We start from the raw sequence: 15,195 nt of genomic DNA, 5'->3' as shown, positions 1-15,195 counted from the left end.
ATGCCTCTCCCTAATGTATTCCCAGGCCTGGGCTCACGCTGTAATTATTCCCTGGGTTTTTCTTTGAGATCGGACGCTGCACTGGGTAAGCACAAAGAAGTCAGAGAGCATCCTTGAACCCTTTCAGTACGGGGCCACTGATATTCAAATAACATGCAGGAACCATTTGACTGCACCGCGACAAGAGCATTTCAAATGTATCATTTGCATATGGCTTTTTACCACTTCTTTTTTTTTTGAAAAGTTTAGAAACAGTTCCCATAACATCAAATCAAGTGTATAGTTTCTAGGAAAGCTTAGAGAGGCTTTATCCTTATTATTAGACTGCCATCTTTCCGTTTGACATGCAAATTAAAGCAGTTAATTTGGACAATTAAAATAAATATTCAGGGAGCCTTTGTCATCAAAACCCCCTCGGAAGCCCCCAGATAAAGTAAAGCTGAACAAATGATGTCTCGGCGATTAATTAGATATTTGATAAGACACGAATCCCTAATCGCAAATACAAGACACATGGGGGCTGCGATGTGCTCCAAGTCATAATTAATACCATTTAACAAGATTTTCATTTGGGCATGAAATGTATTTTCCGGCCATTTACTAGGGCTATTGATTTATTCCTCAGAGAGAATGCATGTCAATGTGCGATTGCCTATATCAGCAATGTATGATTGATTTTATGTAATGAACACTCTTGCTTATCTACATTTTACGTTTGGCAATCGTATTTATCTACGATTTATCCCATCAAATCGATTACCTTTTTTCATCATTCATTTTCATTTCGGATAATGAAAACAAATATGGGACACAAGATAGTAAAACATTCCCATCACATGACTACTGCCTCAGATTTTACATCATTTTAATTATGAGAAAATGAAAGGCTAATACGTGTGATTTTATACAAGTAAACATTTATATATTTTTAGCAAAGAAATGAAATTGTTAACTGAATTTAAAAAGCTGTGTACATACATATCCACAAAGTGCGTTTAAAGTAAACTCCCTGAATTTCAGGATCCCAAACACGAGTAAAACAATCATAATTAACAGTTACATGAAAATAACACACTGTTTGTTGCCAATATGTACAAGATGATGGCGACTCACATGGGCCAACCAAGTTCTTTTGGGTTAGCTCACCCCTTTTACGCACTGATCCGTTTAAAAAGTCCTCTAGTTAATTTTTAAGTTGACAGCTTTATAGTCATTTTCATATTATAGCCTATAGAATAATTCTGCTTTTCGTTTGATGGTTAATAATGAGTTGAACATTCAATCAATATGGTGGTAAGATCTAATTATTTTTAGTTTTCAAATGCTTTGCGTAAAATATTTTTTTCCTCCAATACTGTCTCTCAAACCCAGACCCGTTTTTATTACATGTGCCAGTTTTGATAGCCTACTGGTCATTTGCTTTATAAAGTTGGTTTCGAAGTCATTCAAATAACAGCCTTCAGGGCTCGTCATGAGGAGATGGGTCCTTGATCGTGATTCTGGGGTTTACCCCGTCTAAAATGAGTTCTGGGGACTCGGACCTGGGGGTCTCCAGGTTACTGGTGTCGGTGTCACTGTCGCTTCCTTTTTTGCCTTCTCCGCCACCGGCAGTGTGGGTTTTAATGTGCTTGCTCAAATGGTCACTCCTCATAAAGCGCTTGTTGCATACTGGGCAAGCAAACCTTTTCTCACCAGTGTGGGTACGGAGGTGTCTCTGAAGTTCATCTGATCTTGTAAACCTTTTGCCACAAAATAGCCAATTGCAGACAAAGGGCCGCTCGCCAGTATGCCATCTCAAATGAGCTTTAAGGTGAGAGGTTTTGCCATACACCTTACCGCAGCCAGGAATGTGACAACTGTGAAGTCCTTTCCTCCGGAGGCTGGCCCCTGCAGGCCCCAGCCGCTCAGCCTCCTGACAGTTCGGACAGTCGCATGTGGCTCTGCCGGAGTACCTCCTGGATGACCTTGAGGAACCAGAACTGGAACCTGCAATCATAGCGTTGGCGGCAGAGGCGTCCGTGTATGATGGAATGACTGTTTTGAATCCGTCTTGTGTTAACAGGTGTTGGCTAGTTGATAGAAGATGAGATGCCGTGGGACTTATACCGGTTGAGCTGAATGCCGAGTGTGTCAAAGTAGAGAAGTCAGGGTTATAGCCACTGAGCTGAGAGTGTATGGCTTGGGGGGTCCCGGAATGCAGGGAGGTCTGCAGCGAGCTTGCAGGGTTCTGGACCTCGAGCCATGAGCCAGGGTTGGTATGAACGTCCCACCACGCGGACGCCCCGTTCGTAACATCGCCCGAGATGGTTGAATGGAAACCAGACTTGTACCACGACTCATACGGATGTGCCATCCCTACCCTCGGATACAGGGTTTCTGCTGATGTGTGGACTTTGGAGATGAAGGCGGATTGCCCAGACTCTTGGGACGAAATGCTCGCTGAGTTGGAAAACAGACTGCTGTACTCTGTGGAAAACGCAGAGGAGGTTGGGGAGGTGGAGGCTAAGCAAAACGCGCTGTTGCCTGTGCCAGTAGTTGATGTAAATCCGGTCGATCCGCGGCTTGTTGCTACAGTGAATCCAGGGAGACTGGATCCCAAGTTGCAACTAGAGGAGGTTCTTTTCCAAGGATGAAAACCGCCTTTTGAAAAAGCACTGGAATCAGGTAGAGTGGTAAGGGGACTGGTATTGCCAATTTTGTTACAAGTAGCAGCCAGCATAGCTAGAGGGGTAGTTCCAAATCGTGGTTCTTCCTGTAAAGAGATACATATCTGTATTTTAGAACATTGCAAGCAATGTAAATAATATAGCCTACATGTATTTTCTAGAAGTATAATTTGCGTCTGCCTATGTGGTCGTCCAACCGTTCGGTTGTCACGCTTGTTTGGATAGCAATAAGTGCATAAGCTACTAAATGATTTACCGTAATAACGGATAAAAAATACATTTACTGAAAATGTTTATTCATAAAGAGTGTATCAAAATGTGACCTAAATATCCACTGAAACAAATAAGTTTACTGCGTGTCTCGAAAGTTTGCTCATGTGGGTATAGCCTATAATGAAAGTTGGCAAAAGCTCAAATTCTTTTGATTGAGGAAAGTGGTCTATAAACAGATATGAGTCACAATTTACAACATCTAAACAAGCAGTTTTCATACCTATAACCAACAAAGCTGAAGGATAAAACAACAATGACCACAAACTTTTTAGTAAACGAGAAAGTATAAAGCCTACTTTTACGCATGTTTTACGCATGGAATTGAAAGCCAATATTTTGTCGCCTTACCCCAAGTATAGACGTAGCCATATCCAGGGCCTTTGCTAAGTTGAATTGGTCACAATTCTGCAATAGTGTACTTTTCCAATTCGACTCAGGCACTGTGCTTTACCGTAGTCACACGATTTCTCTCTTGGCTCGGAGCTCCTACACTACCTAGTTGTAGAGAGCGCGTTCTTTGAAGTACAGCTGGCAAGAGCAAGCAGCCAATCTAAGTGCTGGATTCTTGGTAAGGGGACGAAGTGAGCCAATGAGAGATCCGACCAAGGACAGAAACGCTAAAAGCTTCACGTCAATCAATAACTATTGTGCGGCTCTGACTGTCAAGCAAGATACGATGTGGTGTTTTTATACATTTTATGTATTCTCTCATCAAGGCTCAATGTGTCCTTTCATTGTAGATCGAGCTCATTTTGGTGTAAACCAGTCCTCTGAAAGAGGTAAGCATTTGATATGATATATTTTATTTAGAAGACGCACTCTGTTGCATTTCCTAAAGCTTTCTGACAAATTGTTTTTTATTTATTTCATCTGCAGCTTCTAATTGAAATTGTTTTCTCTAACTGCATATTATTGTGAGATATAATGTTCTGATGTAGGCTATAGCTGCCACTGGCATTTATCCCTCGTGGAGTGCCAAAAATGTTTTATGTTTCATGACATGACATGAGGGGATTGGTGATTATTGAAAAAATATCTAGGCCTATAAGAATTGCGGTGCCTTCATATTTGTTAAAACTAAAGCTGTCATGCACTTTAAGGAATGGAAACGTCTTCATTTGCAGGGCATGTGCTTGCTCACACCGTCCATGGACATGAATTTAAGCAGAAGTTCCCATACACTCACCAGGAGGCCAGAAAATACAATAAGCTGACCCATTATCACTGAATAATGGCTGACTGAAGTGAAGACGCTTGCAATACAAGGTATGTCATTCAACAGGTGAATTATCTTAATGTTTCCATAGGCTCAAGCAGTGTTGACATATGTGCGTTAAAGAGAGTATCGTGGACTTGTGTAGGTGCGTGAGCGCGAAGTGCGCTCGCGCCAGTCAGCCTGCCTGTCTGTGCCAATTTACGCGCGTATGTTGAGTGTGTGCTGGGATATTTTTGGTCATTTAAAAAGTGACAATTAACTTGATGAGTGGTTGGTGTTCTAAAGGGTTACAGCCTGTAAACTGTACTAAAATAAAAATTATTTGAAAAATATTGCCGACATTGTCATAATAATCACATGAGATGTTGTGTCCCTAATGTCAGCCTGGCGAATGCATTTCATTCAACGATGCAGGCTGATTTCATATGGTACAATGAAACCATAGAGCATTGCACGCTAAAGATTTAGGCTAACTAAATATAACGTTTGGAGATACAATTGAATCATAGAAAAACCATGGGGAGCTCATCAACGTAAACCTTTTTTCCGCCAAATGACTATAGTTTTTTTCTTCCTCTGAATACATTTTTTAAAGATCACAATGCAATACATGTCAACGTGTTTCACAGCTTGTTAAAACATTTAGGGGTAATGACATAATGTAACAATGGCCTGCTTTGGTGTGAATCATCATCCCTTTAAAAGTTAAAGCAATTTTCCAGAGAAAGGCTTCACTGAAAGCTGTGCATTACAGTATTCAAAACGGGCAAATAATGCTCCATTATAGAGCTTGAATGCTGCCAGTCAGGCAAGCGCAATTTGTTCAAAGGCTCTCTCTGCTTTAAATCCCCACCTTTGGAGAGGTGAATATAAAACAATTTCATCAAATCCAACGATTTTTGCAATCATGGCAATTTGAGTGGAGTGCTATTAGCACTATCAAATGTCGATTCTGCATAAACAAATGTGATTGTAATGCCAAAGTAGCTCGAACAGCCTGGTAAGATGTGTGTGAGCATGTAAGGATGCATTTCTCTTACTGTTTTTGGCATGTTTTGTAATTACAATTCGAAATGTTTTGTCTGGTGTAATGCAATTTTGGTTAAAATGAGGCCCATGTCATTATTCTGATTATCTGGTGTTGATTTTTCTATATATAATCATATTCTGGTGTTATCTAACTCTTTATACTGTATTTCTGTTTTCGTCTCTAAATAAAAGAGAAATAATTTATCAACAAGCTAGGCGAAGATAATGCCCTCGATGGAGTTCTCGCTTTTAATTAGAGTGATTATTCCCACATGATTCAACATCTAACTGATCATTGAAACACTTGTATTATGAAGTTGTAAGGAAATATATAAGGAACAAAACTTTAGAGGTGTAGGCAGATAGGAACACCAGAGCACTAAAACAACGATTAGATTTCAAGATGACAGCTATTGCCAAAATGTTGGTTCACATGAGTGCCAATACTCATTTTGAAACAGTGTTGAATATTTAGTAATTTTGAATGGCATTGTAAATGTACTTGAGTTTGACATTTCATACAATTTCATGTAGGCCTACCATAATAAAGAAATGATAGCATGTCGATGTGCGTAATAGTTGGTACCCAATGCCAGCATCCTTGACGAACTCTTGTCATGAAAAGTATTTTAACAGTGTCATTCAAGTGGGAATTTGAAGTTGAATCTCGCATGCAGGATTCCATCCGAAAGCACTTTTCTGTGGCAATTAGGAGCCTATTACAAGTCATTAGATTGATCAATGTACCTTAAACAATGAGAATGATTTATTTGGTAGAATAAAACGTTGTGCATCTATTGTGGTGAGGCTAAGTGACGGTGCATCGATCAAGGCGTTCAACAACAAAAGATACATGATTAATCCAAACCTATTCATTTAAATTCTTGGTACAAAAGGCATTTGACTTGCCTCATCTAGATTATTAGAGGCTCGTTTTATGCAGGTTAAACGATGCTGGGTGCTGGATTAGAGCAATCTTTCTGGTCAGTTACTGCACTGATTAATTTGCTTTGGCCTTGAGGGAAGTATATTTGTGGACAATTAACTAATCGGTGTAATCTCATGGTCGGGATTGTTGGAAATCCACAGACCTACACCTGTTTCTGTCCAAGGGGTGAAACAATTTAGGTGCAATTATGCCATGCTTCAATTCTAAGTAGTTTAATATGTTAATTTATATCATCTTAAAACAGATGTATGAAAGTCTACAAAAATGAGGGACATTTAAAAAAAAAAAAGTAGCCTACAAGCAGATACAGCTGGTGCTTGTTTGGGTCATGCTGGTGGTAGCCTATTTCATTTTTATGTAGAAAACAGTATTTTCTCGTAAACTCAGGTAATGTTTAACTTGTAAAATCTATGTCAAGATGTAGGCCTATCTCCTTTTATATGATTTGTAGACTAACGCACCAGATCGTCGAAGTGAGTAGGCTATTTGCATATGCAAAGACTTGCATGCCATATCGTTCTCCATGAATTTTGAATGTACAGTATTCAACCTGTTTCTCGTCCCCGCTCTTGCACCGTAATTATTGCTGAATGCCTTTCACATTTTTCATCCGATGTTTGTACATTTCTGGTTGTCAAGGGAGTAAAAAAAAAAGTGTTATATGTGGGAAAGACTGATATTCACTATGCAATGGCGCTTAACAGGCAGATAGATATACAATCATATTCGTGTTCAGTATGACATATTTTTTTTTATTGGGGAGGGAGATAACCCTTAGGGAAAAAACAGGGCTGTGGCAAGGAATAGCCTAGAAGATTCACATTGTTAAAGGAGCAGTAATCCCCCAGCTGCTTACTTGCTTTGATTTAACCCTCCCTGATATGAGGTGCAGCCTAACCAGCACACCCTGCCACTGTAATATTCTGTGTTAGAGACTGTCATTTTGGTTATAGGCCTGACTCTTGGGTAGTCTCCTGTAATAACTCCTGTAGTAACCTATATAATAATAATAATAATATGGCGCTTTTATCCAAAGCGACTTACAGTCATGCGTGCATACATTTTTTTTAATTTTTTTTTTGTGTATGGGTGGTCCTGGGGATCGAACCCACTACCTTGGCGTTACAAGCGCCGTGCTCTACCAGCTGAGCTACAGAGGACCACATGACCCATAATGGTGTGTTGTACTTTTTAAGTCAGTTGTAAGTGCATGTGTTGTAAGTCAAATGCATTGTGTCAGACGACACAGTCAGGCACATATGACAAGTATTTACATGTTCCAATGTATATGCGCCAATGTGTGCATCGATTTTCTATGACAAAATTAAGCTTAGCTCAAGTACATTAGGGCTACTAGGCCTAATAAAGTGTGTGCTAAATGTAGAAACATGGGTCAGCTAGCAAGCTACCAGTGTCATCTTACATTTTGAGCAGAATCATGGCCTATTTTGAGAGCAAGGCGTAAGCGAGCCAGTGTTAACGTGGTCGACAGCAACGTGGTGTTAGCTAGACACCTATTAGCTTCTTGTCTCTAAAACTTACATTTATGTTTTTTCATTGTACATTAAGAGCAGTTTTAGTAGCCAGCGCAAACTGAAGAAAAGGACATGGCTCCCAAGAAGGTATGTTTTGTGTATACTACAGTAGGTCAGGCCAAAGCTGAATGTGTAGCCTAGATTACATAATGCCATGAGCTCTCACTCTCTATGGACATTGACACATTGTTTTTGTTAGCAGAAGGGAGACGATGGACAGCAGCCACCACCACTGATTGGACGGTTTGGGACCTCTTTGAAAATAGGAATCGTTGGATTGCCCAATGTAGGGTATGTCTATAGTCTTTAAATGTAAACTGGAAATATACATTTTACTGCTTAGCAAACATGGACTATGCATTTTAAAGTAATTCATTATATGGCCCCCATGAGCCAGTGTAAAGGTATTCTGTTCATTCATTGACTAGGGCAGTGGTTCCCAACCTTTTTCGGTTACTGTACCACCAACTGAATTTTGCTCTACCAGGAGTACCACCTGTAGGCCAATGGTGTCATGAGTCTTCTCAAGTACCCCCTGTGGATAAGTCAAGTAGCCCCAGGGGTACTAAAAATAGCATATAGGAGTTTTACTATGACTTCGGCAGTGCATGGCCAGACAAACCAAGTCTCAGGCCCAGGGAAGGAACATTTTAAAGGCCTGGCATTGGAAATATTTTTTGTGTATACTAATTTCCTGCATTTCTACATATTTTGTCATGTGGCAGAGAGTTTATTTTGTTGTTGCAGCTTTAAAGCTATAATATCCTGCAATTAAACACATATCCTGTAATTCTACACATTTTTCCATGAGGCAGTTTTAAAGCTTAAATTACTGTGCATTTATGGGGAATAAAATAAGTATTGAGTTACAAAATGTATAATTGGTGCCAATATCCCTGTGAGCCTCCCAGGCCCATGTTGCCCATAGTTAAAGTTCCAATGCTGCCATTTTTATCTCAATATCAAATCATTTCTGGGTAACAATTAAGTACCTTACTGTGATTGTTTTAAATAAAAATGGTAAAAAAAATAAAAATGTGCTAACTACCAGCGCCTTTGCTAACTACCAGCGCTTTTGCAAAGAGTTATGGGATATTAGAATCTCATTGTCTTAGCCTTTGTCATCTTCAACCTAAGTCTGAGTGGGGAGGAGAAAACTGAAAATGAGCTGTTATATGCAGAGGGGTTTGGAACTCTCTTTCTTATTGGTCTATTAACTAATTTACCACCTGGTGATGTCACCAGGCTGGCCAAAACTCCATCCAACCAAAACAGGCAGAAATTTCAGGTGGTCTTTTAAAACAGATCTTACATTAAAAGGGCATTATCATAATTTTCACAATTTCACAGTATTATTCCAACCTCATAGTGTGGAAATATATATAAAACACAGGAAAATCTAGTTTTTGACTGCACTGAGCCTTTAAAAACAAAAATTGTAGATTAATAAAATTACATTGTATTGTATTACACCCTCTAAACTTATTCCACGGATCCCTTGGCAAAAATGTGTTTAATTTGCTGTTTTTAGTAATATTAATAAAATAAAATGTAAATAAAGAAATAATAATACACTTAAAAAATATATATATTTTGAGATCTGGCCGCGGACCCCCTGCAGTAGCTACGTGGACCCCACTTTGAGAACCCCTGGACTAGTTCATTTCAGGCCACATGCCATAAGGACATGCCATAAGGCTCTCACTAGACTAGTGGACACAGGAGTATGCATGCCTTTCAATGTACATGTGAACCTAAAGGTCGCAAACCCTGCACCAGTAATGTCTGGGATTACATTTGCCAAATTTTATTAAATAATTCAGAATATCGACCGACTCTTAAGTGTAATAGATTAGAATCAACAGCCACGAAAGGCTTTTGATTGATGAGTGGGTATTACAAGATTCTACCCAGATAAAGACAAAGGATACCATGGTGTAAAATCCTAAAGCCTGCCAAGCAGCAAAAGCTCGCACACTATGATGTTTGGCTTTTTCCTGTAATTTCTACTGTACAGGGATAGAGATGGTAGCATGTGTGTCTACTGGAGATAATCTCTCCTGTATGAAACAGTAGTAGGCCTGGGGCTTCACAATGACCACTGTCCTCACCCTGCTCCCCACCCTACCTGGCAAGCACTGCTGTTCATGTTTTTGTCCACCACTGTAGGCAGAATAACACTAGTCTTCATTAACATTAAGGTCAAGTCATATAAATATTTATTTGACTAAAAACAATCCCCTTTGTCTGGGGACATGGGGAAGCGCTCCGCTAATATACTCATATACCATTGTAAATCATAGGCAGATTGTATATTTCTGAGGATGATCTCAAACATCCTTGAAATATCTATGATAACAGATGGAACAATCCTGCGATATGTGAGGAATCCATGCTTCATCACAGCAATCTCCAGGCAATTCGAGTCCTGTAGGTTTTGGCGTCTAAACAAACCAATCATTGAAATGTGGAGAGCATCAGGTGAGGGGATAAAGATAGAACCATCCGGATATTTAACTGCCTTGCCATTATTACACTTGCGTTCATTGGGTAGTCAGTGCAACCTGAAGCACTCTTGAGGTGCTTGTGCTGTAGAACAGAAATCTCTCAGTGAGTACGACATGGGGCTGTGTTTGGCTGATCCCGTTCAACAGCTCAAATCTATCAGGAACGTAATTTTCTCCTGGATTCCAACCACAATTGATCTATTATGGGATTATCTGACCTTGTAAATGGGTTTAATGTTTTTCAATCAAGCCATTTATGATTTGGAAGCTCAAATGTTCAATTATTAGATTGACCTCTTTCCCATAGTGGAGATTAAATGTTCTTCCTGCCTTGTAGGCTTTTCTGAGGACTTTGAATAAACCAGCATCATACTCTCAAGCCATCAGGATCCACAAACAGTTTCTGGGATGACCTCTCTGCTGTTTTTCTTTCTAGGAAGTCAACCTTTTTCAACGTACTGACAAAGAGTCAAGCTGCAGCTGAAAATTTCCCCTTCTGCACCATTGACCCAAATGAAAGCAGAGTGCCCATTCCAGATGAACGCTATGATTTCCTGTGCCAATTCCACAAGCCTGTCAGGTATGGGGTCTCACTGTTCACATATTATTCACACTTCAGACTTGGGCTCTCTGGCAAATATGTATAGGCCACAGCAAGTGTACACTACTGCAACATGAAAATATACAACCATTTTGCTGACATTGAGTTGCCAGTCCTTTACTATACATATAATGATAACTGCAGTTTTCCATGTTATTTGGTCTTTTAAGTAAGAGGCCATAGCATTTAAGTGTCAGTGGCTGGCTATCATATGTCATTATGAGCGAGGTAAGACCATCCTATTGGTTTAATGTGAGAGGGTCATAAATCACAGCAGTGAATCAATGTCTCTCTGTCTCTCTGGGGTTGAGGGTTTTGCGATAGCAACTGTATAACATGTTCAGCACTGAGCAATGTGAAATGATTCATTATGACTCTGCTAGGACTAATATGACATAAACTCTATCAGCCTTTAGTCACAGCTCTTGTGTCTCAAACCATATATTCCAGAGTGTAGGCACCTGATGATGAAATCAAGGTATGGCACATACCTCTGTTGTCAGTAGGAGGATGATTATGGTGTAGAACCAGTGTTGGTGTACAGGCTGCTGCTTGGTTTTATTCTCCTTTATCTGCATTGAGTGGGAGGGCTGATAGAACCATAAGCCCCTAGCACTGTCACTTAGTCAGTGATAGATAGCTAACGCCCCAGACATGATTTTGAAGACGTGTATATATTTTTCATTGAAAACAAGAACGTTTGATCACAAATAATCTCTTCTGGCAGTCTTGATTCATATGTAAAACCTGAGAAACAACTTCACTTTCCAAACTTTGGCCTTTTCTGTGTTCTGTTGGTTATATTAGACATTAAACTGAGCTATATAACCTCTGTTTCCTTTCCACTACCCTAACTCCCACTACCTGTTCTGCAGCAAGGTGCCGGCCTTCCTGAATGTGGTAGACATAGCAGGACTGGTGAAGGGAGCTCACGCTGGCCAGGGCCTGGGCAACGCCTTCCTTTCCCACATCAGTGCCTGCGATGGCATCTTCCACATGACACGTGAGTCCCACCTGTCAGGCTATAGCACACTGCATATCACTATCTAAAATGACAGGCTTTTCATCTGGGTAGAAAAGCGTCCCAATGTACATGCACTGCCCAGAATGAGTTAGTAAAGAGAACAATTACTGAAAATGTACTTCATACTTCCCTGTAATATCTTGTTGAAAGCAGTTAGCAGAGCTTTCTACTGAGGCCTATATGGTTCTGTCTGCTGGGTTCCAAGATAAACACAATATTCAGATGAAGCCAGACCCAAAACTCACATTCCTATTGGGAGTTTCTCCCTGAATTGGAATCAGAGAAAACGGAATGAAAGGGCCTGTGCCTGGTTTGGTAGACTCACTGCACACTACTCTGAGGTTGGGAAATAAAACTAGACTCAGAGGGACGTTTTTAGCGGCTTCCTGTAACCACAGATTATTGTAACTTGATCCCAAAATGCCACAGTTTGATTATGGTTGGGCACAACAAAGGTAAGTAGCCTGTATGGCAAAAATACAGTACGATTAAAGAGCAACTGAACGTAATAAGAAACTTCACCTTTTGTGGCATCGATATGAGTCAGAAAAATGTATTCTAGTGTCAAAATTGACTACAAAGTGTAAATAGGATAATTTTGGTCATAAAGTCAGTCTCGTCCAAAACTGAGATTTGCGAGATAATTAGGGAAAAAATGGTATGTCATGGAATGAAGGGTACCGTAAGAGTTTTCCTCGGGCTGGGTTTATTTCAATCCTGCCCACAGCTGGCAGCACCCAAGTAATCATCAATTCAGAGCGCAGATGCATGCAAACCGATCGTAATACCCATGGTCAATTTGGTTTGACATTCGATATCCCTATGGGGGGCTGGTTAGGCACCATCAGTAAATTACACAATGTACATGGGACAATATTTTAAAATGTCAATAGCTCCAAATTTCAATGACTTAAAAACCTCAAATCAATTATAAATTGTAGAAATTAATATACAAATATTGAAAGCATTTAATCAACTAAACGGTATGAAAATAGGTTCAGCCCCCCCTTTAAGATATTGTTTTGCTGTGTTTTATCTGAAATATCCCTTAGATTATATGAGATCAATGCATAGCCATCCTGCATCACACTAAATACATTGAAAACATTAATGAGTTCCCCTCATTTTTGTGCAGATAAATTACTTTTTAGGGTTAATGAAACTGTTCTGTGAAAGCTGAAAGGCCATTTCTGTAACACAGGTACAATTCACCATTGTTGCTTTCGGTTTATCATGCCCACTAACTGCCTTTGTATTCTCAGTAAATACACAGATGTGAGTGCATCAGCAAAACAACCCCCACAAAATACTTCTCACTTGTCTAGCTCACTGTGGCAGCATAGAAATTACTTATAGGTCTCCCTCTGCCTGAAGTTCTTTTGTGCCTCCGACATCGTCTTTGTCTTACACAATTAAAGTGTTACACGCTAGAATAATTTAAATTGCTGCTACTAAAATAGAGATGGAGGCTCGTATAAAAATAGCAGAATTTGTTTACTGATTGTAAGCAGCTATTGACTTTCCCATTATGTGAAAATAGCTCTGATTAGTGACTGGGCTGTGGCAGGCAGAGAGTGGCCAAATGGACAGGGTTACAATACAAGCCATTTTCTCATATTGTTCCCAAGTCCTCTCTACAAGGAAAGTGTGTCATTTCATTTCCGAGGCCATTTTCAAATAGCCTTTCAACTGACTCCTTGTGTCGGACTGAGACTGCATGACTAGAACTACCTCAAGACTCTGATGATTATCTCAAATGTGTTGCTTATGACATTTTCATATTTTAGCACATCCATGGAACAGTTATCATACTGCCGTATGGGACAGGTATAACACTGTCGTTTGTCTTCTACATGGCTATCCTTTTCTCCTGTGATTAAGAAACCTCTCAGGAAGGGATTCGTGTTCTCTCCTCAAATATACAGAAGCATATCAAAACACAGCCTCCTTTCCTTGTAACAAACCATTGAAATATACTGTACAGTATCGAGTGGAGGCTACAGGATGACTTCCATGAAAGGGTGTGTTGGGTATGGAAGGATATCGTTTCCTTAGACAATTGGTCTGATAGGAGGTTGTCTGTTTTTGTTGATGCAATGGAGGACCACCCACTGTAGGACCAACCACAACTAAGCTATAGCAATGATTTACCCTGTAGGAAAAAGTCATGCTAGGTGAGATTTGCCTACAGAGGATATGTTGTAACCGTTAATTTTGTCAATTGTGTCTGTGAAACCGCTGTTCTTGTGAGGTTGTACTGTTTATAACAGGTATAATATTAACCTACATGTACTATATTGATGCTATATCACTACTAAAATGTGTGATATTCTGGTTAAAGGTACAGGTAGGCTTCCTGTGATGCTATGTTGTCCTCTGTCTGCGGTTGCCTCAGGGAGAAGCAGCCATGTTAATATTGGTATTGTACACTGGTTCCAGTCTAGGGGCCAATAGAGCATTGTTACTTCAAGCCATATCTCAAAAGACACCGTTGAAAAAATATGCTTCCATTTTGCTGTACAACTCAGGTGTTTTAAAAAGCTATTTGACTTTATGTTATCAGTTAGACCTTCCCAGAGGCTTATATTTGTATCTACCTGAATGTCTACATTTTACTATGGATGCATTGACATGTACAGGTAACTGCCAAAATAATGGAAACACTTGAGTAAATGAGGGATACAAAGTATATTGAAAGCAAGTGCTTCCACACAGGTGTGGTTCCTGAATTAGTTAAGCAATTAACATCCCATCATGCTTAGGGTCATGTATAAAAATGTTGGGCAGGCCATTATTTTGGCTACCATGGCTATGCCCCCATAGTATGACAATGCCCCCATCCACAAGGCACAAGTGGTCACTGATTGGTTTGAATAGCATGAAAACGATGTAAACCATATGCAATGGCTGTCTCAGTCACCAAATCTCAACCCAATTGAACACTTACAGTTGAAGTCGGAAGTTTACATACACTTAGGTTGGAGTCATTAAAACTCGTTTTTCAACAACTCCACAAATTTCTTGTTAACAAACTATAGTTTTGACATGTCGGTTAGGACATCTACTTTGTGCATGACACAAGTAATTTTTCCAACAATTGTTTACAGACAGATTATTTCACTTATAATTCACTGTATCACAATTCCAGTGGGTCAGAAGTTTACATACACTAAGTTGATTGTGCCTTTAAACAGCTTGGAAAATTCCAGGAAATGATGTCATGGCTTTAGAAGCTTCTGATAGGCTAATTGACATCATTTGAGTCAATTGGAGGTGTACCTGTGGATGTATTTCAAGGCCTATCTTCAAACTCAGTGCCTCTTTGCTTGACATCATCGGAAAATCAAAAGAAATCAGCCAAGACCTCAGAAAAAAAATGGTAGACCTCCACAAGT

The 15,195-nt window shown here is 39.8% G+C and overlaps 2 protein-coding genes across 2 annotated transcripts in view; one reads left to right on the top strand and one right to left on the bottom strand.

Moving 5' to 3' along the window:
* Positions 1–855: 855 nt before the first annotated feature.
* LOC311130117 (transcription factor Sp9) lies at positions 856–3,308 on the bottom strand (the record flags this gene model as incomplete). Its single annotated transcript, XM_084162801.1, has 2 exons — positions 856–2,752; positions 3,288–3,308. The coding sequence occupies 2 exons, from the start codon at positions 3,306–3,308 to the stop codon at positions 1,460–1,462; spliced, it is 1,314 nt and encodes a 437-aa protein (XP_084018927.1). The 3' UTR covers positions 856–1,459.
* Positions 2,481–15,195, top strand: part of LOC311130119 (obg-like ATPase 1) — a 67,644-nt gene continuing 54,929 nt past the window's right edge. Inside the window, exons 1-7 of the mRNA XM_084162803.1 lie at positions 2,481–2,664; positions 3,680–3,718; positions 4,064–4,205; positions 7,703–7,755; positions 7,871–7,959; positions 10,612–10,755; positions 11,652–11,779. Coding sequence (XP_084018929.1) covers positions 7,741–7,755; positions 7,871–7,959; positions 10,612–10,755; positions 11,652–11,779 — 376 coding nt within the window. The 5' untranslated portion in view covers positions 2,481–2,664; positions 3,680–3,718; positions 4,064–4,205; positions 7,703–7,740. The remainder of the gene's footprint in view (positions 2,665–3,679; positions 3,719–4,063; positions 4,206–7,702; positions 7,756–7,870; positions 7,960–10,611; positions 10,756–11,651; positions 11,780–15,195) is intronic.

Source organism: Coregonus lavaretus (assembly GCF_964263955.1).
Source record: "Coregonus lavaretus genome assembly, chromosome: 5".
In the NCBI taxonomy this organism is placed as follows: Eukaryota; Metazoa; Chordata; class Actinopteri; order Salmoniformes; family Salmonidae; genus Coregonus; species Coregonus lavaretus.
This window is presented reverse-complemented; position numbering and strand designations above follow the sequence as displayed.